The sequence below is a fragment of the Salvelinus alpinus genome, chromosome 7 (genome assembly GCF_045679555.1).
Source record: "Salvelinus alpinus chromosome 7, SLU_Salpinus.1, whole genome shotgun sequence".
Classification (NCBI taxonomy): Eukaryota; Metazoa; Chordata; class Actinopteri; order Salmoniformes; family Salmonidae; genus Salvelinus; species Salvelinus alpinus.
This window is the reverse complement of record NC_092092.1, coordinates 28,339,344-28,366,828: the sequence shown is the minus strand read 5'-3', so window position 1 is coordinate 28,366,828 and position 27,485 is coordinate 28,339,344. Positions and strand designations below refer to the sequence as shown.

General features: G+C 44.9%; 1 protein-coding gene across 1 annotated transcript in view; it reads right to left on the bottom strand.

The window, feature by feature from the left end:
- Window positions 1-609: 609 nt before the first annotated feature.
- The window catches only part of shisa9a (shisa family member 9a), a 52,652-nt gene continuing 25,776 nt past the window's right edge, over window positions 610-27,485 (bottom strand). Inside the window, exons 3-4 of the mRNA XM_071408653.1 lie at window positions 14,109-14,237; window positions 610-9,231 (exon numbers count right to left, since the gene is read on the bottom strand). Of these exons, the coding sequence (XP_071264754.1) occupies window positions 7,889-9,231; window positions 14,109-14,237 (1,472 nt within the window). The 3' untranslated portion in view covers window positions 610-7,888. The remainder of the gene's footprint in view (window positions 9,232-14,108; window positions 14,238-27,485) is intronic.

Sequence of the window (27,485 nt, the reverse complement as noted above, 5' to 3'; positions counted from 1 at the left end):
CACAATTACTCCAGGTCGACTCATGGAGGACCAGACATCAATAAAGACATGAATGAAGGGCAAGAGGGAGAGAAATCCCTGTCTTCAGCGACATATTGCATAAACAGTTCAATGTTGAGTTATTTGGTTCATTGTTATGTTATTTACCTCACTGCTGTGTTATTTGTCTAGGTTGATCAGGAGGAGAAGGTAGCTTCTATGGTGGGATGAAACTCAGGTCTTATTTTTTCCTGATTGATTGGAAAACCAAGGATTGCCTCTACAGCTGTTCTTTTATAGCCAATAGCGCTGGCAGCATGCTGTAATTAGTGCTTTGGAAATCTGGCAGTCTCCTACCTGCAAAGGTGAGGACAGTATATGTTTTCTCATGAATCGCCCGGTTCATTTGAAGGTAAAAGCAATGTTTATGACCAAACAGTATGGTTTGACTGTGGCTGGCAGCAATCAGCCGTTTTAATTCCAAGGACACATTAACTGACTGGCATGGACTCAGCGAGCTTGAAGAGGAGAGGAAGAGAGGATAGACAGGGATAGTGGGAGAACCTCTTGGGGGACGATTAGGACAGAAAAACAGGACGATAAACAGAAACAGAAACAGGCAGAATGCAGTGTTTTCAGAAGTCATGTACTCATCTTTTTATTGCCACATAAGAAAGTTGAATATAGAACACTGATAGTAATCTGTAGATGACAAATGAACATTTTTCAACATCAAATGAATTGTTAAAAAAAGAAGATACTCCTGTCAATCCATAAACTAGAAAAGACAAATTCATAGCAACACTATAGTAATATATTCTCGGACAAAACGTTGCTATATTTCTTATTTTTTAAATTTTATATCTATTTATAATTTAACAGTACCCAAAAATACAGCTACCCCATAACTGAACCTCACAAATCCTAGGTCAGGACTGGCAACAGTGTGTTCTTATAGCTACTGTTCAAACAAGAGTATGGGATAGGCTCTATAATAAAATATGCTTGACTAATAATCACTCATACTATGCAGTGTTCAGTCCAATGTATAAATATACACATATGTACACTACCGTTCAAATGTTTGGGGTCACTTAGAAATGTCCTTGTTTTTGAAAGAGAAGCACATTTTATGTCCATTAAAAGAACATCAAATTGTTCAGAAATACAGTGTAGACATTGTTAATATTGTAAATGACTTTTGTAGCTGGAAACGGCAGATTTTTTGTGGAATATCTACATGGGCGTAAAGAGGCCCATTATCAGCAACCATCACTCCAGTGTTCCAATGGCACGTTGTGTTAGCTAATCCAAGTTTTTAATTTTAAAAGGCTAATTGATCATTAGAAAACCCTTTTGCAATTAGCAAAAGCTGAAAACTGCTGTTCTGATTAAAGTAGCAATAAAACTGGCCTTCTTTAGACTAGTTGAGTATCTGTAGCATCAGCATTTGTGGGTTCGATTACAGGCTCAAAATGTCCAGAAACAAAGGACTTTCTTCTGAAACTCGTCAGTCTATTCTTGTTCTGAGAAATGAGGGCTATTCCATGCGATAAATTGCCAAGAAACTGAATATCTCGTACAACGCTGTGTACTACTCCCTTCCCAGAACAGCGCAAACTGGCTCTAACCAGAATAGAAAGAGGAGTGGGAGGCCCCGGTGCACAACTAAGCAAGAGGACAAGTATAATTAGAGTGTCTTGTTTGAGAAACAGACACCTCACAAGTCCTCAACTGGCAGCTTTATTAAATTGTACCCGCAAAACACCAGTCTCAACGTCAACAGTAAAGAGGCGACTCCGGGATGCTGGCCTTCTAGTCAGAGTTCCTCTGTCCAGTGTCTGTGTTCATTTGCCCATCTTAATCTTTTCTTTTTATTGGCCAGTCTGAGATATGGCTTTTTCTTTGCAACTCTGCCTAGAAGGCCAGCATCCTGGAGTCACCTCTTCACTTTCAAAAACAAGGACATTTCTAAGTGACCCCAAACTTTTGAACAGTAGTGTATATAAATATCATAGAATGAGTTGGACATCAAAACAGACTTTTATTGATTAATGCATGATTAGAATTCAGATGATCTAATAAATGTAAGAATCTATTAAAGGATGTGGTTTCTATGGATTATATTTATATACTGTAGTTTATAGAAAGCATATTAATCATTCCATGGTAACTGTATCCATTGGCCCTTGATTGCAATAGAGTTCAAACCCCAGAAATATCAAACACACAGATTGTATGGGTTTGATACCCTTCCATTGATTCTGATATCAGATAATACCTTAATGATATACCTCCTATTGGAACAAACCCCTTAATCAGATGTAAGAGAAACTGCAGATGTTGTTTGATATCTTCACCCTCATCATGTGTATACAGTACAATATTTAGTTTAGACAGTTTTTGATAGAAGGCAGAATGACAGAAAATTAACAGGTTGGCATAGCAGACAAAAGCATGATTAAACAGTCCATAGTTTCAATGACAGGGTGGAACTGGAATTAACTGGAATGTATTCAGCTCACCTCTTCTGGGTAACCAAATAAACAGTGTAAAATGTGTTATAGAAATCAGACCTGCAGAAGTCCTTTAATATCAGCCCATTGTATGTATTCCTTTTTTACTGCTTGATAAATACAATTATGTTTCTCTGTCATACAGAATGGTTTAACAATCATTACTAACATCCCCGCCTGGTTTGCTTATCTGGTTAGTACAGAACTGTGGTAAAGAGTTCATAATCTAATACACTTCCAATTTCTGTTCTGAGTATAAGCCTCCGTTATGTTTTAATCTGGCTCGATGTAACCTGGTGTACATACTCAGTCCAACCAAATCATACAAACATAACATTCACGGACAAATATATTTTTCAATATGCATTTGGTTGGGTAATCTGCAAAATTGATGCCTGTGACTATATTGCTCATTATAAGCTTTTATAAGAATTTAGAGAACTTCCATTATTTTTCAGTGCTCACAATCCTGATACCTTTACTGATGCTGATTACTGTGGGAGAGTGTGTGTGTATGTGTACGTATATGTGTATGTGTGTGTGTGTGTGTGTGTGTAGGTTGCAGATGTTTTCTGATTTTATATTATAAATGTCAATAATGGCAATGGCAGGTATTTTAAGGTCAGGTTTAATCTCGTCTGGTTTGTAGATCTTATTGATTGAAAAGGAAAGTCCTCATCCCCCCCTACACCGAGTTTCCAAGATTAGTTTTTATGTTGAGTTTCCAGGTGGAGTTTCTCCCTGTTACAGCAGGCAGCTGAAAGAACGCGAGAGTCTGATGTTGACGGTTTAGAGAGGTTTTTATTCTCTCTCTCTGTCTCTCTCTCTCTCTGTCTCTCTCTCTCTCTCTCTCTCTCTCTCTCTCTCTCTCTCTCTCTCTCTCTCTCTCTCTCTCTCTCTCTCTCTATCTCTCTCTCTCTCTCTCTCTCTCTCTCTCTCTCTCTCTCTCTCTCTCTCTCTCTCTCTCTCTCTCTCTCTCTCTCTCTCTCTCTCTCTCTCTCTCTCTCTGTCTCTCTCTCTCTCTCTCTCTCTCTCTCTCTCTCTCTCTCTCTCTCTCTCTCTCTCTCTCTCTCTCTCTCTCTCTCTCTCTCTCCAGATTCCCTTCAGTCACTTCTTTTCTGAGATGATAGGCGCAAGATTGTAATTATATGTAATTATCTCAACTTCCTCACTTCAAGGTTGTAGGAGGAAAATCAAATGAAACCACCAAGCTAAGTTTGACAGAAAGAGAGAATAACGGTGTGGTGGCTTCAAACATCGTCCCAACATTCTAATGAGTCACTTCCTTTAGACACCTTTACAAGAATGGTTTCAATACGTTTTCAGGTTTCCAATAAAATGAACAAAAATCACATTTATTATACACACAAAATATTTGTGGGTTCACAGAGTTCCTTAATGTAGCCTCTTTGAGTGACAATCGGTACTGTACAGTTTTCCCTCAATTGCTCCCTCAATCAGGGGTAGTTTATGTTAATTGGTCTCTCAATCAGGGGTAGTTTATGTTCAAGCCATATAGAAATCCAGGGTGATTGTTGTTATTAACGAGCAACACCATACTACACAATACTAAATCATATTCAGCCAGGCAGTTAATACAAGACTTCAGCTGCATGCCTGGCAGCCCTGATTGTATCGACCACCCGACTCCTTCGATCAATTTGCTACCGTGAGGCAAGAGCAGAGCGGGGGAACGAGAGGTTCTGATTCCACTAATTAGGCCACTCGCACCATCCAGTCTTAATTTCGCTCCTTTCAGCCGAGCAGAAACAATTTTCTTTGGCAGCAGGTCAATCAGGAGCTGGCTGGCTCGGCGATCTGCTAATTTCAGACACCTGGCTTTAGAGGGGAAGAAAGGATCAGATGTGATGAGGGGGAATTAGGCTCCATTCCAATATCCAGACTGGCACACTTAGAATGAGGGAATGCATTGGCATGGCCATGCATTCTAAATGGTGTGCTAGTGTGGAATGGTCTGCTAGGGACCTTATACACTTTGTCCGAGTGGGCCGAATCAAGCCAGGTAAAAGTATGGAAATGATAAAGCTATGATATCATAACATTACTATAAGGACAGTCATGAGAAGGCAATCATTGACAAAGTAGTAATCTACTACACTAGTAATACTCCAGTATCTCCTGCCCTCTCAGCGTCTCAGAGCTGTATGACTGCTACTTCAGAGTGAGTCCCGCTGACCAACTGTGCTCTGAATGCACTCCGAGTCTACTGCTGGGAAGAACACAGTGTGAAGGATGACTCTTCTCTATTAAGATATGCTGAGTGCAGAATGCTGCTCAGACAAAATATGTTATGCTTGAGCTGCTTTGCCTCCCTGGTTTGCCTGCCTGCCTCCTCCTCTGCCTGTAACCCTACCTGCCCACCTGCCTCTCTGCCTGCCTCCCTCCCTGCCTGCCTCCCTCCCTGCCTGCCTGCCTCCCTCCCTGCCTCTCTGCCTGCCTCCCTCCCTGCCTTCCCGGTGCACTGCTCAGACAAAATATGTTCTGTTTGAGTTCCTTTGCCTGCCTGGTTTGCCTCCCTCCATGTCTGCCTTCCCATCTGCCTTCCCGCTGCACTGAGAACAGTGTGAACTTTAATGTTGATGGTTTGGGGTTCATATTTCCAGATTTCCGCATAGCTGGATTAATTTAATTGAGTATTGTGATAATGCACATCCTGAAAACATTGATGTTATTTATCATGGCTTACACAGTGGAACCACCAGGGTTGAGTGTCCCTACATGCGCCAGCGAATAGCCAGCTTTTCACGTGGAGCTGACTTGTAAATCGCTTCAAGAGGATGGTCAGGTGTGAGGAGGATGGTCAGCCAGGCAGAGGTCCTGAGTTCGCGCCAGGTATGGGCCAACTTGGGAGGAAGTGGTACTGGCTAAGCAAGCAGCGTGACGTTCTCTACAGTGGTGCCTTGTGACTCGGATGTACAGTTACGCTCAGCTCAAAGCTGGGGTCGCAGTTGAGTAAGTTTGGGGGTGAATGTAGCACATGGTGACGTGTGAAACTTACTCCTCAGCCTGAAGTGTCCCCACTTGCACCAGTGTATAGCTAGCTTTTCGAGTGGCGCTGACTGGTAAGACGCTTCAGGAGGGTGGTCACGTGTCCTAGCAAGGCAGAGTTTGCACTAGGAATTGTTTATTTTTTTATTTAACTAGGCAAGTCAGTTAAGTACAATTTTTTTTTTTACAATGACGGCCTACCCCGGCCAAACCCTCCCCTAACCCAGACGACACTGGGCCAATTGTGGGACTCCTGATCACAGCCGGTTGTGATACAACCCGGGATCAAACCAGGGTCTGTAATGACACCTTTATCACTGAGATGCAGTTCCTTAGACCTCTGCGCCACTCGGGAGGCAAAATGGTATGGGCCGAATCGGGAGGAAGTGGCACTCGATAAACAAGCAGTGTGACGTCCTTTACATGAGCAAAGAAGAGAAAGAAAAGAAACACATGGGGGATGTTTACAATCAGAAACACATGGGGGATGTTTACAATCAGAAACACATGGGGGATGTTTACAATCAGAAACACATGGGGGATGTTTACAATCAGAAACACATGAGGGGTTTAAAATCAGAAACACATGGGAGATGTTTACAATCAGAAACACATGAGGGGATGTTTACAATCAGAAACACATGGGGGATGTTTACAATCAGAAACACATGGGAGATGTTTACAATCAGAAACACATGGGGGATGTTTACAATCAGAAACACATGGGGGATGTTTACAATCAGAAACATATGGGGGATGTTTACAATCAGAAACACATGGGGGATGTTTACAATCAGAAACACATGGGGGATGTTTACAATCAGAAACACATGGGGGATGTTTACAATCAGAAGCACATGGGGGATGTTTACAATCAGAAACACATGGGGGATGTTTACAATCAGAAACACATGGGGGATGTTTACAATCAGAAGCACATGGGGGATGTTTACAATCAGAAACACATGGGGGATGTTTACAATCAGAAGCACATGGGGGATGTTTACAATCAGAAACACATGGGGGATGTTTACAATCAGAAGCACATGGGGGATGTTTACAATCAGAAGCACATGGGGGATGTTTACAACCAGAAACACAGTACATGAATGCAGTATGCTTTCTATAGGCTGAAATGGGACTATAAATTCAGCTTGTATGGATTTGACTGTTCAATTTGCTTGAAGAGGTTTTGTCTTCTACTTTTAGACCATTATATATTTGGATGCCCTAGCAACAGTATTTTCCACAAACGCCAGAGTGAAGAGATGGCCAAAGGTCAAGAGGACACAGTCATACAAAAATACAAACAGAAATACAAATGTTGGTACATTATATAAATCACAATACTGTGTAGCAATAATACAGGTGAGGGATATCTCTCAATAGGGTTTCATAGTTCTTATCGGGGCCTCGCCATACACTGTAGAACAGAAACGATTCAGAACCACTTTCTCTCTCTTTACATTGTCTTTACCTGAAGGTTGCCTTTTCTCAGTGGGATAGAGGAAATGAAAGAGAGAGAAAAGGGGGAATATAAAAGCTTGCTGGTATCACTACAGATGGCCATGTTCTGTAGTCACATCTTTAAATATTGGATCACAGATTCTCTCTGATTCTATGTGTGAACAGCATTGTGACTGATGAGTCTTTCAGGAGTACAGTACTATCCTCCAGATGATGCTTCAGCCTCCTTGCCTTCGGGTCAGCTGTGATCAAGTACTGTACTTCAAATATACAGGACAACAGCCTCCATTCTCTGTGTTGATGACCAAGAGACTTCTCAAGGCTACAAGCACAGAACAAAGCCCATAATGTTCGTAGCCATATCCCATAACCCTAAAACTGTGGCTGATTCAATGGCTTTGTAGGAGAGAGCCTCCTTAATTAATGTATTTTCCTTTTCCTACAGTTTGTTGTTTCCCTGCTCAATGTTTTAGCCCCAGCCACTGTGGTGTCCATAGATCTCATATTGCTTGTCAGATTTGGTAATCCATGGCAATCTCATGTTTCCTTTTGCTGTTGCTGGATTCGCGTTTCACTGTCATTGGTTGATAATATTGTCATTACACAGAAGATATTATAACACACACAATGAATTTGATACTTCTGTTGGACGTTGCCATGGTTATACAATTCCGCCCCCCTGCCCTCTGACTGAGGATCTGTGTAGGATTGACTGACAGTCACATGTGCAGTTATCCACTCATACTGGACGACACACGCAAGCACACTGCCACACCACCAGGGTGCACTGTTCTGGCCCCCGCTCCCAGAAAGACACAAAACAACCTGGGTCTTACACACCACCATCTCTGTCCTCTCCCTCTTTGCCTGTTGGGTGACTCTGCTTTGGGCAACCTTCGTCCCCCTCTCCCACTCTCTCACACAGTCACCTCCGTCTTACTGTTGGTCACAAAGTAAGGCTGAGTGGGCAGGAAGTGCTGACTGTGGCTCTGGGAGCGGGACTGACTGTGTAGCTTGTTGATCTGCTCCACCGTACACTGGGGCCTCTTGGAGCCGTAACCCTTCCTCCTGCCTACCGTCTCAGTCCCGTCCCAGCCCTTCAGACCCATCCCCCCCCCCATCCCCCTGGGGGCAGCGATGGTGTTGGAGCTGTAGGCCAGTGGGTGGTGTTGTTGCTCTTGATGTTGGTGGTGGTGTTGTTGTTGGTGGTGAGGCCCGGGAACCGTCCCGGTGTGGCGGTGAGGCCCTGGGAAAGTCCCTGTTCTAGTCATGCTGGACATGGTCATGGCTCCTGAACCTTTATTACTGACTCTGTCGCCGCCACTGCTGCTGAGTCTTTGGGGCTTCAGTGCGTTCTGCTTGGGCGCGGCTGGCATGGTGGAGCCCTGGTGGGAGCTGGATAGAATGGGCAAGCTGCTGGGCATCTCTGTGATGTAGGTGGCCACGGGCTCTGGGCCCAGGGAGCCCAGGGGGCTGATGGGATTCATGGGATTGTGGGCCATGGGGTTGTTGTGGGCCATGGGGTTGTTGTGGGCCATGGGGTTGTTGTGGACCATGGGGTTGTTGTGGGCCATGGGGTTGTTGTGGGCCATGGGGTTGTTGTGGGCCATGGGGTTGTTGTGGGCCATGGGGTTGTTGTGGGCCATGGGGATGTTGTGGGCCATGGGGTTGTTGTGGGCCATGGGGTTGTTGTGGGCCATGGGGTTGTTGTGGGCCATGGGGTTGTTGTGGGCCATGGGGTTGTTGTGGACCATGGGGTTGTTGTGGACCATGGGGTTGATGTAGGACATGGGGGTTTTGTGGGCCATGGGGTTGTTGTGGGCCATGGGGTTGTTGTGAGACATGGGGTTGTTGTGGGACATGGGGTTGTTGTGGGCAGTGGGGTTGATGTGGGGCATGGGGTTGTTGTGGGCAGTGGGGTTGATGTGGGACATGGGGTTGTTGTGGGCAGTGGGGTTGATGTGGGGCATGGGGTTGTTGTGGGCAGTGGGGTTGATGTGGGCCATGGGGTTGTTGTGGGCAGTGGGGTTGATGTGGGGCATGGGGTTGTTGTGGGCAGTGGGGTTGATGTGGGCCATGGGGTTGTTCATTGGATTGTGGGTCATGGTGGGGTTATTAATTGGGTTGTGGGAAATAGGGTTGTTGGTCATAGGGTTCATAGGTCGCATGGCGTTCATGTGTTGGAGGGGGAGGCCGCCTTCGGATGGCAGTTCCACCATCAGACGCCGCTTGTTGTAGAAGTCGCCGTTGGCCTTGGCCGCTGCATGGAGATAGAGGCAGATGCATATGTTTAAGATGTTTTGTAGTTTATAACACTACAGTAATACTGCCCTATAGCACCTTTAGTGGCCTATGCTCCCAAAAGTTGTCTCTGGTTGTGCACTTACCATTACCTTTAACTCGAGTTCTTTCCCTTACTGTAATACCATACCAAAACAAACATGGAGCATTGTTCAGATCATAAGGAATCCACATACGTGCCGTTCAGGGTACATTCATCACATTCCAAACTTTATTACAAATGTTAGTTCCCTTATCGAGCACTGAGTCTGAAATAAAACATGTTTTCTACTTCACCCTGTTGGAGGAGAAACTTGCTCAGAAGGAATTATATTTCGCTCAAACTTTCCAACGGCCCTGGAATCACCCAGACAGCCTCCAACCATCAAATTAACACAGACTGCTTTGGTTGAAACCCTATGATATAATACAGACACTGCAGGCTACTACTTCTACACATGTACTGTAAATACCGTAAATGAGGAGAATTTAAATTGGACTCTGCTGATCAATTGATATGAGGACACTTCTAGGCAGGGGAATGTTGTCTAGGCTATAGCATTCTCTGCCTCGTATGCTTCCTGTCTCCCAAGACCTGTGCACTCCAGCTAGCCTTCATCAATCAGTTTATTCACGTTAAATTGACCTCATTAATTTCTCTGTCGTTCATGTCGGCAATCTGTAATCGCTCTTAACACTGAGAAATGTGTCCTTTTTACTGGGTGATTCACATTCCCCGGTTCACTCATTAATCTTTAACCTTAGCTGTTGAGCAATAAGCATCCTAGTGTAACTCTTAAGTTAAGGTGGATGGCCCTTCGCTTTTCACATCCTTGAAGATAAAGTTAACATACTAGGGGAGTTTGACTTGCCGCTGCAACTATGCATCTAGTTTATCGCTCTGCTCTCCTTTTAGTGCAGGAAAACGAGACAGGAGGGCATGGCGAGGCACTCTGAACGGTGAGCTCGCCTCACGTCTGCCTGTCTGCCTGTCTGCCTGTTACCTGTCTGCCTGTCTGCCTGTCTACCTGGCTGCCTGTATGCGTGTCTGCCTGTCTGCCTGTCTGCCTGCCTACCTGTCTGCCTGTCTGCCTGTCTGCCTGGCTGCCTGTCTGCCTGGCTGCCTGTCTGCCTGTCTGCCTGCCTACCTGTCTGCCTGTCTTTCTGGCTGCCTGTCTGCCTGTCTACCTGTCTGCCTGTCTGCCTGGCTGCCTGGCTGCAAGAAAACCGCCTCTGGGATCAAACTCAGTCAGGCGACACATAAATCAATCTAGCAACAGTCAGCTCAACGGCACACACACATTCACAGGGAAACGTGATGAGAAACAGAATAACTACAGACAGACAGAGTAAGTTCCTCCGTCACAAAAGGCCACAGACATACAAAAACAATTCAAATGCGGATGCTTGGCGTCGGGACTGTAGGGACTAAATGATGTGTCAACTCCAATTAGGCTACAATAGTATCTGGGAAATGCCAGAGATAGCCTAACTGTTGGTCTCTATGGTATTGGGGTGGTGGAGTAGTGAGACACAAATGCATTTGCAATGCCATACATAGTAATTGGCCATTTGCTCCAGTGAAAGATAGAGATATCTAAACCGTCTTCAGGGTTACGTTTTGGGTACTGGGTCCCTTTTATTAGTCCGTCTCTCCATGTCTGGTTTTAAAATCCAATAGTGTGACCTTATAGATTCGCTTGGGGACAGTACAGATAGATATTGATTTGCAGAATTGTGGCTTATCAGCTCTCAGCTCTCAGCCTGAGGATTCTGTAGCTACCGTTGGGAATGTGACAGAAAGGCAATTAAAGAAAAAAGGGGAAAACAACACTGTAGTTTCAAACTAGAGTGTTTCTTTCCTTTAGGCCACTTGTGATGAGTGGAATAAGGGCAGAGCAATATGGAGGAGAGAAGAAAAAGGGCTCAGCTAAAGTTTCGCAATAACACAGCTCAAATGAAGGCACCATTTATCGTCTGTCTCTGTGCCTCTCTCTTTCTCCGTCTCTCTCCCTCTCTCTCTATTTCTGTCCCTCTAGGCTGCCCTCGTTATTGTGCATCTCCACGTGCATATCATCGGTTCATGACTCCAGGAGATGGAGATGGTCTCTTGGGACTATGCGTCCATTCCTTTCTAAAGCAGATTAAAATAACTCCCGTGCCATCTCATTGGAGAGCGGCTCTAGAATGAGAAGCTATCAGTTAGGCCGTAGTCAAGGCTCTGAATACTGGGGGTGGGAGACCCTCTATTACAGACATTACATCAGATAGAGTCCTGGGGAGCGGAAAGGTGAAGATGAGAAAAGGAGAATCACATTGAGATTAGGTTTGGAGGTAGACGGAGAGGAGCAAGGGAAAGAGGGGAGGAAAAGGATGATGAGGGAGAGTAGGAGGAATAAGGGGAGGAAGAGGGGGAGGAAGAGGAGGAGGAGAAATAAGCAAATATAGGTGTCTCTCTAAAAAAGTTGCTGGTATTGTGGACCTACTCCAGTATGCAAATAGCCTCATGAATACCAAGCTACCAAGCTCACTTTATTAGTCAAACATAGGAGATATGGGCCATATCAGTCAACATTTCCCATTCTTAATTGTCTCAGATTGAATAGCTAATGGTTATATAAATTGTGTGGCATAAACAGAAAACAGAAAAACACTTCATCTTCTCTACTCCCTCTGAATGCCCCAGCATAATGGAGTGCCTTTGTGTAAACAATCACAACAATCTGTTCAAAATGAGTCAGGGACTGAATGGTAAAGTGATGGATTGGGAATTGCATTTAAAATTAAGAGCTTTACTCCTACATTTAACATCTCAATGAGATGTGGGTATTTTGCATTCCCGTGATGTTGTGTTTTCCAGAGGTAGTGACTATGATTTTACAGTACTCAGAGCCAGATGGATCCTATCATTTATTTTCTGGGGGAGCTGCCTTTAGCATACTAAAGAAGAAGACTCAGCACGACTTCTACTCAAATAAATTGTTATTTGCTTTGCTCGTATGTATTATGATATTGAAATTGAAAAGTGGTTTAGGCTCTATTCAAATCAAATATGCCGTCAGTGAATGGAATGTACAGAATGTCAATCACCAAACAAGTTGATTCTGTTTTTGACTGTGAGACTTTTACATTAGACACCCACTGGTCTTTAGCTCCAGCGAAAGTGGGCAATATACAGAAACCCTTTATGAAATGTAGTGTACAGTCGTGGCCAAAAGTTTTGAGAATGACACGAATATTAATTTTCACAAAGTCTGCTGCCTCAGTGTCTTTAGATATTTTTGTCAGATGTTACGATGGAATACTTAAGTATAATTACAAGCATTTCATAAGTGTCAAAGGCTTTTATTGACAATTACATGAAGTTGATGCTTCTTTTTCAAGACCTCTGCAATCCGTACTGGCATGCTGTCAATTAACTTCTGGGCCACATCCTGACTGATGGCAGCCCATTCTTGCATAATCAATGCTTGGAGTTTGTCAGAATTTGTGGGTTTTTGTTTGTCCACCCGCCTCTTGAGGATTGACCACAAGTTCTCAATGGGATTAAGGTCTGGGGAGTTTCCTACCCATGGACCCAAAATATCGATGTTTTGTTCCCCGAGCCACTTAGTTATCACTTTTGCCTTATGGCAAGGTGCTCCATCATGCTGGGAAAGGCATTGCTTGTAACCAAACTGTTCCTGGATGGTTGGGAGAAGTTGCTCTCGGAGGATGTGTTGGTACCATTCTTTAGTCATGGCTGTGTTCTTAGGCAAAATTGTGAGTGAGCAACCCCACACATGAATGGTCTCAGGATGCTTTACTGTTGGCATGACACAGGACTGATGGTAGCGCTCACCTTGTCTTCTCCGGACAAGCTTTTTCCGGATGCCCCAAACAATCGGAAAGGGGATTCATCAGAGAAAATGACTTTACCCCAGTTCTCAACAGTCCAATCCCTGTACCTTTTGCAGAATATCAGTCTGTCCCTGATGTTTTTCCTGGAGAGAAGTGGCTTCTTTGCTGCCCTTCTTGACACCAGGCCATCCTCCAAAAGTCTTCGCCTCACTGTGCGTGTAGATGCACTCACACCTGCCTGCTGCCATTCCTGAGCAAGCTCTGTACCGGTGGTGCCCCGATCCCGCAGCTGAATCAACTTAAGGAGACGGTCCTGCCGCTTGCTGGACTTTCTTGGGCGCCCTGAAGCCTTCTTCACAACAATTGAACTGCTCTCCTTGAAGTTCTTGATGATCCGATAAATGGTTGATTTAGGTGCAATCTTACTGGCAGCAATATCCTTGCCTGTGAAGCCCTTTTTGTGCAAAGCAATGATGACGGCACGTGTTTCCTTGCAGGTAAGCATGGTTGACAGAGGAAGAACAATGATTCCAAGCACCACCCTCCTTTTGAAGCTTCCAGTCTGTAATTCGAACTCAATCAGCATGACAGAGTGATCTCCAGCCTTGTCCTCGTCAACACTCACACCTGTATTAACGAGACAATCACTGACATGATGTCAGCTGGTCCTTTTGTGGCAGGGCTGAAATGCAGTGGACATTTTTGGGGATTCAGTTCATTTACATGGCAAAGAGGGACTTTGCAATTAATTGGAAATCATCTGATCACTCTCCATAACATTCTGGCGTATATGCAAATTGTCATCATACAAACTGAGGCAGCAGACTTTGTGAAAATGATTCTAAAAACTTTTGGCCACGACTGTATGCATAATGGTATACACTACTTAGTCGTTGGGCCGTTCTGGCTCGAACAAGGCTTACTCGTCCTAGGCTTACTTACTTAGTCGAACCCAGGCCTCTACAGACACAGGCAGCGTCAACAAAGCAGGACAAAGAAGATAGAGCAGACACTCACCGACGAGCTTGAGCGAGGCATACTTGTTGAGTTCCTTCCCAGGTTGTTGCTGTTCATAGACATGAGCCAGCTGGCTCAGAGCAGGGTAGGGGTGTGGCTGGCCCACGGTGTTGTTAATCTGACCTCCCTCTGAAGAGACAATACACAAAATGGAGTCATGTTAGAGGGCTTTGGTACCAACATGGTCTCATTACAATAAGTCAAGATAGTGACATTTAACCATTGTAGTTATATGTCAATAACACACAAATATTAGGTATGTCACTAGTGGGGACATATAACACATCAATGAACAGCTGTTCTCACTTTACAATACACATGCCTTGTCCCAGTATCGGCCCACCATGGGCCGAAATAATGTGCCATTGGTAATTTTGATGTTTTTGTTGGGTAAGTACATGACAGGTCTGGTAGTGTCTTTTTTCTCGTGATAATGACAGTAAGAAAAAGAGCAAGCTCTCATTTAGAACCATCCTCCTACTGTAATGGAGATGAACGTTAATTGCCATCTTACTCAAGGCAAAGTGATACTTTATAAGAGACTACAGCCCTTGAAAGCCGGATTAAGAAAGGGAGAAGGAGTGGAGAGCGAGCGAGCGAGCGAGAGAGAGAGAGAACGAGAGCGTGAGAGAGAGAGAGCATGAGAGAGAGAGTGTGAGAGAGAGAGAGTGTGAGAGAGAGAGAGTGTGTGAGAGAGGGAGAGAGAGAGAGCGTGAGAGGGAGAGGGAGAGAGAGAGTGTGAGAGAGCGTGAGAGAGCGTGAGAGAGAGTGAGAGAGCGTGAGAGGGAGAGAGAGAGAGAGAGCGTGAGAGGGCGAGAGAGAGAGAGAGAGAGAGAGAGAGAGAGAGAGAGAGAGAGAGAGAGAGAGAGAGAGAGAGAGAGAGAGAGAGAGAGAGAGAGTGAGAGAGAGAGAGAGAGAGAGAGAGAGAGAGAGAGAGAGAGAGAGAGAGAGAGAGAGAGAGAGAGAGAGAGAGAGCGTGAGAGGGAGAGAGAGAGAGAGCGCGCAGGAGAAGGAGTTGAAGAGAGAGAGAGAGAGTACATAGAGAGAGCAGTACAAGAGGGAAAAAATAAAAGAAGGGGAGAGGGCCGATAGAGAGCAAATAGAGACGGAAAGAGTGAATGAGACAGACAGCAGAAAAGAACGAGTGAATGAGACAGACAGCAGAAAAGAAAGAGTGAATGAGACAGACAGCAGAAAAGAAAGAGTGAATGAGACAGACAGCAGAAAAGAAAGAGCTTTGTATGTCTGATCAGAGGATTTACCCAGTCCTCATATTAATATTCCCAACCGACTCCGAGTAGCTTCGTCTAGCTTAAGTCTCAGAATCAAACAGAGAGCCCTACAGAGAGCTAAACGCTGCGCCGCCCAAGAGAGAGGAGAGAGCGGCAGCGGTCTCATTTACTTATGGCAGTGGCGACATCACCCTTTTGTCTTCCTCCCGTGACAGAGAGACAGACAGAGGAAGGGGAGCCATGTCAGCAACAAGCGCCTATTGATTCAGACAGTTGTTTCCCTCTGTTTCATCTCTTTGGGCTGTCAGAGTGGCGGAACAATCAAGGCACCTGTAACCTCCACGTCACACCTGTCAGACAGGCAGCTAAAGCTGTGACTAATTAATCATCTACCCTTGATGCAGGGTCTGTGACAGAGAGGGAAAGAGTGAGAGAGAGAGAGAAAGAGAGAGAGGGAGAGGGAGAATGACTGATTGCAGTCACACCATAACTTCAAGCCCACTCACACACACTTCAGCAGAACCCCTCATAGTCAGAGGTTAAATCAGGATGAATGCTGTGAGAGGAGTAAATGCTTTTCATACCTCACTGTAAACAGCAATGTTTTCAATTTCCACAGTGTACCACCATATAGAATGGCTCAATGGTTGCTTCTGATCTGGCTCTAATCTACACACAACAGAGGACAGAGGAGACTAACATTTACATTTTAGTCACATGAACGTACACACACACACACACACACACACACACACACACACACACACACACACACACACACACACACACACACACACACACACACACACACACACACACACACACACACACACACACACACACACACACACACACACACACACACACACACACAGTAAGTCTGTGACCTTGCAGTACCGTCCCACCTCGACACACATGTAGTCAGTAAGCATCTCAATCTCATCCACTGTGTATCGAAACCCCCATCTGAGTGACAGATGTCAGCCTGTCCATCAGCATGACGAGTCGGCCCAGTTAGAAGGCTGAGTTCAAGGGGAGTAGAGTAACAGCACTACACATTCACATGGTCTATAGGTAGTAACAGCACGGCACATGATGCACTCTGCAGTATGAGAGCATTACGTTTTTGTATCTGTACTCCTCTACTTGTGCCTCTGAGGTCTGTATGGAGTATCGAATGACTCACCCTCACACTGTTTCTGAATTGCATGAATCGCGGCACGAATACAACAGTTCTCTATCTGGACTTTTGCTCCATCTCTGCTGAAACAGTAGCAGTGCGGTAAGAACATGTACATGCTGAAGAAACTGACAGTTTAACAGCAGCACAGTACATGTGACCCATGTACATGGGAGTTATTTACATGCTTAGTGCTTGGCATGGCTTCATGTCGAGCTGCATGTGGAATTCAGTGTTTGTTTGGTTTGGTGTTTAAGAGCTGTGTCATAATAAACCTCCTCTCCTGGATTCAGCTACTGATTCCTTTTATGTTCTCCTGTTCTCACGCTTTCACTTTGTCATGGCAACATGAAGAGTGTATGTGTGTGTGTGTGAGAGCTCTTTTCTGTCTTGTGCGCATCGCCCACACATACCAACAGGCTACTGTGTAGGCATACAGTAAATTGAGAAATCACGTAACTAAACTAAACAAGGAGAAGGAACTAAACTATGGAACAAAGATAAATGACATAAAGAATGCTAGAAAAAAGCTCTGGACTACTTTAAATGAAGAATAATCTTGGCTCCATCCTTCATTGAGGCAGATGGCTTGTTCATAACAAAACCCTTTGATATTGCCAACCACTTTAATAACTTTTTTGTTGAAAAGATCAGCAAACTTAGGCATGACATGCAAACAACAAACGATGAGCCTTCATATTCATGCATAAAGACCAAATAATGAAAGACAAGCACTGTAGTTGTGAGTTCCACAAAGTGGGTGTGGAAGAGGTGAAAAAATTGCTGCTGTACATTAAAAAAACATTTTTTTTTAAATTTTATTTCACCTTTATTTAACCATGTAGGCCAGTTAAGAACAAGTTCTCATTTACAACTGCGACCTGGACAAAATAAAGCAAAGCAGTGCCACACAAACAACAACACAGAGTTACATATGGAATAAACAAACATACAGTCAATAACACAATAGAAAATTCTGTATACAGTGTGTGCTAATGAGGTAAGATAAGGGAGGTAAGGCAATAAATAGGCCATAGTGGCGAAATAATTACACTTTAGCAATTAAACACTGGAGTGATAGATGTGCAGAAGATGAATGTGCAAGTAGAGATACTGGGGTGCAAAGGAGCAAAACAAATCAATAACTGTATGGGGAGGCACGACTCCAACACCCTCATTAAGTTTGCAGACGACACAACATGTCACCCCTGACCTTAGAGAGCTTTTTATGTCTCTATTTTGGGTTTGGTCAGGGTGTGATTTGGGTGGGCATTCTATGTTCTATTTTCTATGTTTTTGTATTTCTTTGTTTTGGCCGGGTATGGTTCTCAATCAGGGACAGCTAGCTATCGTTGTCTCTGATTGGGAACCATACTTAGGTAGCCCTTTTCCCTCCTTTCTGTGTGGGAAGTTGTCTTTGTTTGTGGCACTATAGCCCTTAAGCTTCATGGTCGTTTTTGTTTTGTTTATTGTTTTGTTTATTGTTTTGTCGGCGTCATTCTAATAAAAAGGAATATGTACACGACGAGACTGCCTATAGGGAGGAGTTCAGAGACCTGGCCGGGTGGTGCCAGAATAACAACCTATCCCTCAACGTAACCAAGACTAAGGAGATGATTGTGGACTATAGGAAAAGGAGGACCGAACATTCTCATCAACAGGGCTGCAGTGGAGCAGGTTGAGAGCTTCAAGTTCCTTGGTGTCCACGTCAACAACAAACTAGAATGGTCCAAACACACCAAGACAGTCGTGAAGCACGACAAATCCTATTCCCCCTCAGGAAACTTTGACCTGAGGCCTGAGATCCTCAAAAGGTTCCAGTGAGCTGAGATAAGCTGCAACATCGAGAGCATCCTGACTGGTTGCATCACTGTCTGGTACGGCAATTGCTTGGCCTCCGACCGCAAGGCACAACAGAGGGTAGTGCGTACGGCCCAGTACATCACTGGGGCTAAGATGCCTGCCATCCAGGACCTCTACACCAGGTGGTGTCAGAGGAAGGCCCTAAAAGTTGTCAAAGACCCCAGCCACCCCAGTCATAGACTGTTCTCTCTACTACTGCATGGCAAGCGGTACCGGAGTGCCAAGTCTAGGACAAAAAGGCTTCTCAACAGTTTTTACCCCCAAGTCATAAGACTCCTGAACAGGTAATCAAATGACTATCTGCATTGTGTCCCGCCACCCACCACCCGCCAACCCCTCTTTTACGCTACTGCTACTCTCTGTTCATCATATATGCATAGTCACTTTAACCATATCTACATGTACATACTACCTCAATCAGCCTGACTAACCGGTGTCTGTATGTAGCCTTGCTACTTTTATATCCTCGATACTGTATATAGCCTCGCTACTGTTATTATTCACTGTCTTTTGACTGTTGTTTTTATTTCTTTACTTACCTATTGTTCACCTAATACCTTTTTGCACTATTGGTTAGAACCTGTAAGTAAGCATTTCACTGTAAGGTTGTATTCGGTTGTATCCTGTTGTATTCGGCGCAAGTGATAAAAATACACTTTGATTTGATTTGATTTGGGAGGAGGTAGTTGGATGGGCTGTTTACAGATGGGCTATGTACAGGTGCAGTGATCTGTGAGCTGCTCTGACAGCTGGTGCTTAAAGTTAGAGAAGGAGATATGAGTCTCCAGCTTCAGTGATTTTTGCAATTCGTTCCAGTCATTGGCAGCAGAGAACTGGAAGGAAAGGCGGCCAAAGAGGAATTGGCTTTGGGGGTGACCAGTGAAATATACCTGCTGGAGCGCATGCTACGGGTGGGTGCTGCTATGGTGACCAGTGAGCTGAGATAAGGCAGGGCTTTACCAAGCAGACTTATAGATGACCTGGAGCCAGTGGGTTTGGCGATGAATATGAAGCGAGGGCCAGCCAATGAGAGCATACAGGTCGCAGTGATGGGTAGTATATGGGGCTTTGGTGACGAAACGGATGGCACTGTGATAGACTGCATCCAATTTACTGAGTAGAGTGTTAGAGACTATTTTGTAAATGACATCGCCGAAGTCAAGGATCGGTAGGATAGTCAGTTTTACGAGGGTATGTTTGCGAAATAGGAAGCCGATTCTAGATTTAATTTTGGATTGGAGATGCTTAATGTGAGTCTGGAAGGAGAGTTTACAGTCGAACCAGACCCCTAGGTATTTGTAGTTCTCCACATATTCTGAGTCGGAAGCGTCCAGAGTAGTGATGCTGGACGGGTGGGCAGGTGCGGGCAGCGATCGGTTGAAGAGCATGCATTTAGTTTTACTTGCATTTAAGAGCAGTTGGAGGCCACGGAAGGAGAGTTGTATTGCATTGAAGCTCGTATGTAGGTTAGTTAACACAGTGTCCAAAGAAGGGCCAGAATTATACAGAATGGTGTCGTCTGTGTAGAGGTGGATCAGAGAATCACCAGCAGCAAGAGCGACATCATTGATGTATACGGAGAAAAGAGTCGGCCCGAGAATTGAACCCTGTGGCACCCCAATAGAGACTGCCAGAGGTCCGGACAACAGGCCCTCCGATTTGACACACTGAACTCTGTCTGAGGAGTAGTTGGTGAACCAGGCGAGGCAGTCATTTGAGAAACCAAGGCTGTTGAGTCTTGGCCAGGTCGATGAATACAGCTGCACAGTATTGTCTCTTATTGATGGCGGTTATGATATCGTTTAGGACCTTGAGCGTGGCTGAGGTGCACCCATGACCAGCTCTGAAACCAGACTGCATAGCGGAGAAGGTACGGTGGGGTTCGAAATGTTCGGTGATCTGTTTGTTAACTTGGCTATCGAAGACCTTAGAAAGGCAGGTGAGGATAGATATAGGTCTGTAACAGTTTGGGTCTAGAGTGTCTCCCCCTTTGAAGAGAGGTTGAACAGGCTAGTAATAGGGGTTGCAACAATTTCGGCGGATAATTTTAGAAAAAGAGGGTCCAGATTGTCTAGCCAGGCTGATTTGTAGGGGTCCAGATTTTGCAGCTCTTTCAGAACATCAGCTATTTGGATTTGGTTGAAGGAGAAACGGGGGAGGCTTGGGCGAGTTGCTGTGGGGGGTGCAGGGCTGTTGCCCGAGGTAGGGGTAACCAGGTGGAAAGCATGGCCAGCCGTAGAAAAATGCTTATTGAAATTCTCAATTATCGTGGATTTATCGGTGGTGAAAGTGTTTCCTAGCCTCAGTGCAGTGGGCAGCTGGGAGGAGGTGCTCTTATTCTCCATGGACTTTACAGTGTTCCAGAACTTTTTGGAGTTTGTGCTACAGGATGCAAATTTCTGTTTGAAAAAGCTAGCCTTTGCTTTCCTAACTGCCTGTGTATATTGGTTCCTAACTTCCCTGAAAAGTTGCATATCGCAGGGGCTATTCGATGCTAATGCAGTATGCCACAGGATGTTTTTGTGCTGGTCAAGGGCAGTCAGGTCTGGAGTGAACCAAGGGCTATATCTGTTCCTGGTTCTACATTTTTTGAATGGGGCATGCTTATTTAAGATGGTGAGGAAAGCACTTTTAAAGAATAACCAGGCATCCTCTACTGAGGGAATGAGGTCAATATCCTTCCAGGATACCCGAGCCAGGTCGATTAGAAAGGCCTGCTCGCTGAAGTGTTTTAGGGAGCGTTTGACAGTGATGAGGGGTGGTCGTTTGACCGCAGACCCATTACGGATGCAGGCAATGAGGCAATGATCGCTGAGATCCTGGTTGAAGACAGCAGAGGTGTATTTGGAGGGCAGGTTGGTTAGGGTGATATCTATGAGGGTGCCCATGTTTACGGATTTGGGGTTGTACCTGGTAGATTGTAGGACGGCTGGGGTATTAAGCATGTACCAGTTTAGGTCACCTAACAGTATGAGCTCTGAAGATAGATGGGGGCAATCAATTCACATATTGTTTCCAGGGCACAGCTGGGGGCAGAAGGTGGTCTATAGCAAGCGGCAATGGTGAGAGACTTGTTTCTGGAAAGGTGGATTTTTAAAAGTAGAAGCTCAAATTGTTTGGCCACAGATCTGGATAGTAAGACAAAACTCTGCAGGCTATCTCTGCAGTAGATTGCAACTCCGCCCCCTTTGGCAGCTCTCTCTTGTCGGAAAATGTTATAGTTAGGGATGAAAATTTGAGTGTTTTTGGTGGCCTTCCTAAGCCAGGATTCAGACACGGTTAGGACATCCGGGTTGGCAGAGTGTGCTAAAGCAGTGAATAAAACAAACTTAGGGAGGAAGCTTCTAATGGTAACATGCATGAAACCAAGGCTTCTATGGTTACAGAAGTCAACAAATGAGAGTGCCTGGGGAATGGGAGTGGAGCTAGGCATAGCAGGGCCTGGATTAGCCTTCACATCACCAGAGGAACAGAGGGGGAGTAGGATAAGGGTACGGCTAAAGGCTATAAGAACTGGTCGCCTAGTACGTTCGGAACAGAGAGTAAAAGGAGCAGGTTTCTGGGCATGGTAGAATAGATTCAAGGCATAATGTACAGGCAAGGGTATGGTAGGATGTGAATACAGTGGAGGTAAACCTAGGCATTGAGTGACGATGAGAGAAGTATTGTCTCTAGAGACACCATTTAAACCAGGTGAGGTCACCGCATTTGTGGGAGGTGGAACAAAATGATTAGCTAAGGCATATTGAGCAGGGCTGGAGGCTCTACAGTGAAATAAGACAATAATCACTAACCAGAACAGCAATGGACAAGGCATATTGACATTAGGGAGAGGCATGCGTAGCCGAGTGATCATGGGGTCTAGTGAGTAGCTAGGCGAGCTGGAGACACGGCGATTCAGACAGCTAGCGGGCCGGGGATAGCAGAAGGGCCTTAGGGGGATGTCGCGACGGAAGAGTCTGTTGTAGCCCCCTCCTGCGGTTACATCGGCAGACCAGTCGTGATGGATTGGCAGGGCTCCGTGTAGTAAAAGGGTCCAGTCCAATTGGCAGAATAGGTATTGTAGCCAAAGAAATTGGCTGATGGACCTCTTCAACTAACAGTCCGATATGCTCTAGACAGCTAGCGGGCCGCGGCTAGCAGGCTAGCAATGGACATTCAGGGGACGTCACGACGGAGGAGCCTGTTGAAAACCCCCTCGGGCGGATTACGTCAGTAGTCCAGTCGTGATGGATCGGCGGGGCTCCGTATCGGCAGTAAAAGGGGTCCATGCCAATTGGCAAAATAGGTATTGTAGCCCAAAGAGTGGCTGATGGACCTCTTCAGCTAGCCGGGAGATGGGCCTAGCATAGGCTAGCTCCAGGTTAATTGGTGCTTGCTTCGGGACAGAGATGAAGGTTCAGAGCTCGCGGTAGGAATCCGGAGATGTGGAGAAAAATAAGTAATGTATGCTCTGGATTGAATCGCGCTGTGCAGACTGGCAGGAGATGTCCGGGCTAAAGGTTAGCTGATGACTGCTAGCAGTGGCTAGCTGACTACTAGCTAGTGGCTCGTTAGCTGGCTAGCTTCTGTTGGGGGTTCCGGTTCTAAAGTACAGAAAATAGCAGATCCATACCACATTGGGTGAGCCGGGTTGCAGGAGAGTATGTTGAAGTTGAGGTTAAAAAATATTTAAAAAATATATACGAAATATATGCGAAGAAAAAAATTGAACACGGGAGACGACAAGATGAAGACAAAGACGCCTGACTGCTACGCCATCTTGGATTCAGATAAATAAGGACAAGCCACCTGGTACCAACAACCTGGATGGTAAATTGCTGAGGTAGGTAGCGGAATACATTACGACTCCTGTTTGCCACATCTTCAATTTAAGTCTAGAAGATGGTGTGTTTTCTCGGGCCAGGAGGGAGGCAAAGGACATTCCACTGCCCAATAATAGCAGAGGACCCTTTAACGGTTCAAATAGCCAACGAATCAGCTTGTTACCAGTGCTTTGCAAATTTGTGAAAAAATGGTGTACAAAGTAAATTTACAGAAAACAAGTTAGCAACAGACTTTCAGCATGCTTATAGGGAAGTGCACACAATCCGCTCGGCACTGACACAAATGACTGATGATTGGCTGAAAGAAATTGATAGTAAGAAGATTGTGGGAGCTGTTTTGTTAGGATTCAGTGCAGCTTTTGATGTAATTGATTTGCATCCTCTGCCTTATCATGGATTGAGATTTACCTATCTAATAGAACACAGAGGGTAGGGTGTTCTTTAATCCAAGTTGCTAAATATTTTTTATTTCAAATTTGTACCCCTTTTTCTCCCCAATTGGTAGTTACAGTCTTGTCCCATTGCTGCAACTTCCATACGGACTTATGAGAGGCAAAGTTCGAGAGCCATGCATCCTCTGAAACATGACCCTGCCAAGCCGCACTGCTTCTTGACCCAGAGGCCAGCCGCACCAATATGTCGGAGGAAACACTGTACAACTGCCAACCGAAGTCAGCGTGCATGCGCCCAGCGCGCAACAAGGAGTCACTAGAGTGCAATGGGACAAGGACAGCCCAGCCAGCCAAACCCTCCCCTAACCCGTACAACGCTGGGCCAATTGTGTGCCGCCTCATGGGCAGCCCGGTTGCGGCTGGCTGCGACACAGCCTGGGATCGAACCTGGGTCTGTAGTGACGCCTCAACCACTACGATGCAGTGCCTTAGACTGCTGCGCCACTCGAGAGGCCCAATGAAAGCCCCTCTAATGCAAATTCAGTTGAGTGTGGTGTACCGCAGGGAAGCCGGCTTGAGCAATTATTGTTTTCTATTTTTACTGACCTTGAATAAAGCATGTGTCTCTATGTAGGTTGACGACTCAACAGTATACATGTCGGCTACGACAGTAAAATAAATAACTGACACCCTTAATATAGAGCTCCAGTCAGTTTTTTAACTAGCAATAGGCTGGTGCTAAATATCTCCAAAACTAAAAGCATCGTTTTTGGCACAAATCACTCACTCAACACTAAACCTCATGCTGTGGGGATGTTTTTCAGCAGCAGGGACTGGGAGACTAGTCAGGATCGAGGGAAAGATGAACTGAGCAAAGTACAGAGAGATCCTTGATGAAAACCTGCTCCAGAGTGCTCAGGACCTCAGACGAAAGTTCACCATCCAACAGGACAACGACCCGCAGCACACCCTCAAGACAACGCAGGAGTGGCTTCGGGACAAGTCTCTGAATGTCCTTAAGTGCCCCAGCCAGAGCCCGGACTTGTACCCGATCTAACGTCTCTGGAGAGACCTGAAAATAGCTGTGCAGCGATGCTCCCCATCCAACCTGACAGAGCTTGAGAGGATCTGCAGAGAAGAATGGGAAAAACTCCCCAAATACAGGTGTGCAAAGATTGTAGCGTTATACCCAAGAAGACTCGACGCTGTAATCGCTGCCAAAGGTGATTCAACAAAGTGCTGAGTAAAGGGTCTCAATACTTTTGTAAATGTGATATTTCTTTTTCTTTTTTTTCTGCAAAGAAAATCTCAAATCCTGTTTTTGCTTTGTCATTATGGGGTATTGTGTGTAGATTGATGAGGGGGGAATGCAAGTTAATCCAATCCAACAAAATGTGGAAAACGTCAAGGGGTCTGAATACTTTACAAATGCACTGTATATGTATACTAGAACTTGCCCTCTAAGCCGGTTTATCTGCTCTGAGAAGTGTGAGGTCAGTGTGAGCGTGTGTGTGTGTTTGTATGTGGATTTATGTGTGTTTTCTCTATCTGTAAGAGTGTGAGTGTATACTGTATGTGTGTGTATGTGTGTGTGTGTGTGTGTGTGTTCGGCATTTCAGATGCCGTATCTTAATTTGAGCCAGTTTGATACAGCAGGTAAATAACCCTACAGCATCAGGAATGTGAATTATAATGTGGGTTATAAATAATTTACATATTTTGTAGGGGTTGATACACTTTTTGTTTTAGGAAAATCAAGTCGGACATTTTTAAGTGGAAATTACAAACTTTAGAAGCATTTTTAAACCTTGAATACACTACAAGTTTGGATTTTCTTCTGTGCAGGAAAATTCTCAGCAACAAAAGAGTGATCAAATTAAGATCCTACATCTGTATCCGTAAATGTGTGATTATACAGATTGTGGTATTACTGTGTGTTCTATTTCTCACATAAAGGTGGCCATACATTGTTTTTGCGCATTTGACGCTGAATCTGTAATTTACAATAGCATCCTCCTAATATTCTGTATGCAATCATTTGGAGTGTTGTTCAAGAGTGCACTTAACCGGACTATGCAGATACCTGTCTCTGCACTTATTCCAAGTGTACACTTATCCAGTAAGTGCCAACTGATCAGGAGTCTGTATTGCTGCTGTATAGCTTAAATTCATAGGTTCTGCAGTAGTCATACTGTACGTTGGCGAAGACAATGTGTGAGATCCACAGTACGGTGCTGTACAATACATGGCTTGTTTTCTAAACATTGTGGTGCTCATTATCATCACCATATGTCCATCTCTTCATCATCTGTCATTAGCAGGACAGGATGTATTCATTGATGAGAATACAGTTAAAGGAGACTCAGAGGGGAACAAGATACAGAACCTGACTGTGTTTTAAATGGCACCCCATTCACTATATAGTGCCCATAGGGTCCTGTTTTCTTTCAATTGATTTTCATCTCTCAGATCGCCACTAAAATACATGTTCAGTTTTAGCTAATAATAAAAATAATCCATCTTATGTGGAGTGGTAGGTAATGATGCTTCGAGGTTGACTTGTCGATGTGTTCAGAGGGCCCCTGCTTCGAGCTCAGGTTGGGGCAAGGAGAGGGACGGAAGCAATACTGTTACAGGAGATAAAAAATGTGCAGGGTTTCATATATTTTCTTAGAGTGAGATGATCATAGATAAAGCACTGGCTTCTGTTGCTTTCATTGTCCTGCCCGTACCTTTCATGCTATGATTAGTTGTCTGTGTCTTTTATGCTATGATACGACGTGCTGGATCGCGCTATGAATTCCACTTGGCTCCTGTTATAATATTCCACCCCTATTCTGTAGACCACATATTTATCTCCATTGTTCTACTCACTCACAACTGAATATAGTCTTCCCAGATGGATTCACAAACAAGCAGCCTTCTCCACCATTGTCTTGTCTGGTGAATAAGGAATTGGATAATGAGGGACCTAACCTAAATATGAGGGAAACAGAAATATTATCTCTCAAAAAGGATAGTTTATAAATTCCAACAGACATTTTGTTATGAAATATACACATCCAGTTTCTGTCATGCTAGGTGGTTACAAGTTTGCTTTCTGTCTCAGGTCATGCTCTGGTTTCCGGGCAGGTAGGACACTGAACGGGAACTTCCCTCTTGTTTCCCCTGTGACTAGCCTTTGTGTCTCCTCCTTGACAGCCTCATCAGTCAGACAGATAGATAAACAATGGTCCACTAAACAATAGGATTGACAAAGAGCAGCTCGTTCATCATAGTGATGGACCACCACAGCACCACAGAGACCGGAGCAACAACTGTCCACTTCGTATTGTTCAAGGTGTTCTCTCCAAGCCCTACATGCGTAGAAAAGGTCCATGGTTGTTTCTGTGAGTTTAAAGGGAGCCAGCCTGGCTGACAGTCACCCCTGTTTAGTTTTTAATCTTTGGTTTTCCCTGAGTGGTCTGCTGAGAGCATTTTATTTTGGCCTTCTGAGTAGCTCTTTGCCACCGTCAGGGTGAGTTATATTCCCTGCCTGCTCACAGTTCCTGGACAGCTGTATGAGTCAGCAGCCAGCAGCCAGCAACCCCTGATAAAAACATTCTACAGGTCTCGGAGAGAGACAGACAGGCAGGGATGAGATGTGATGAAAACATCCTCTACGTCAGAGAGACAGACAGGGATGTGATGAAAACATCCGTCAGAGAGACAGACAGGGATGTGATGAAAACATCCTCAGAGAGACAGACATGGATGTGATGAAAACATCCGTCAGAGAGACAGACATGGATGTGATGAAAACATCCTCAGAGAGACAGACATGGATGTGATGAAAACATCCTCAGAGAGACAGACATGGATGTGATGAAAACATCCTCAGAGAG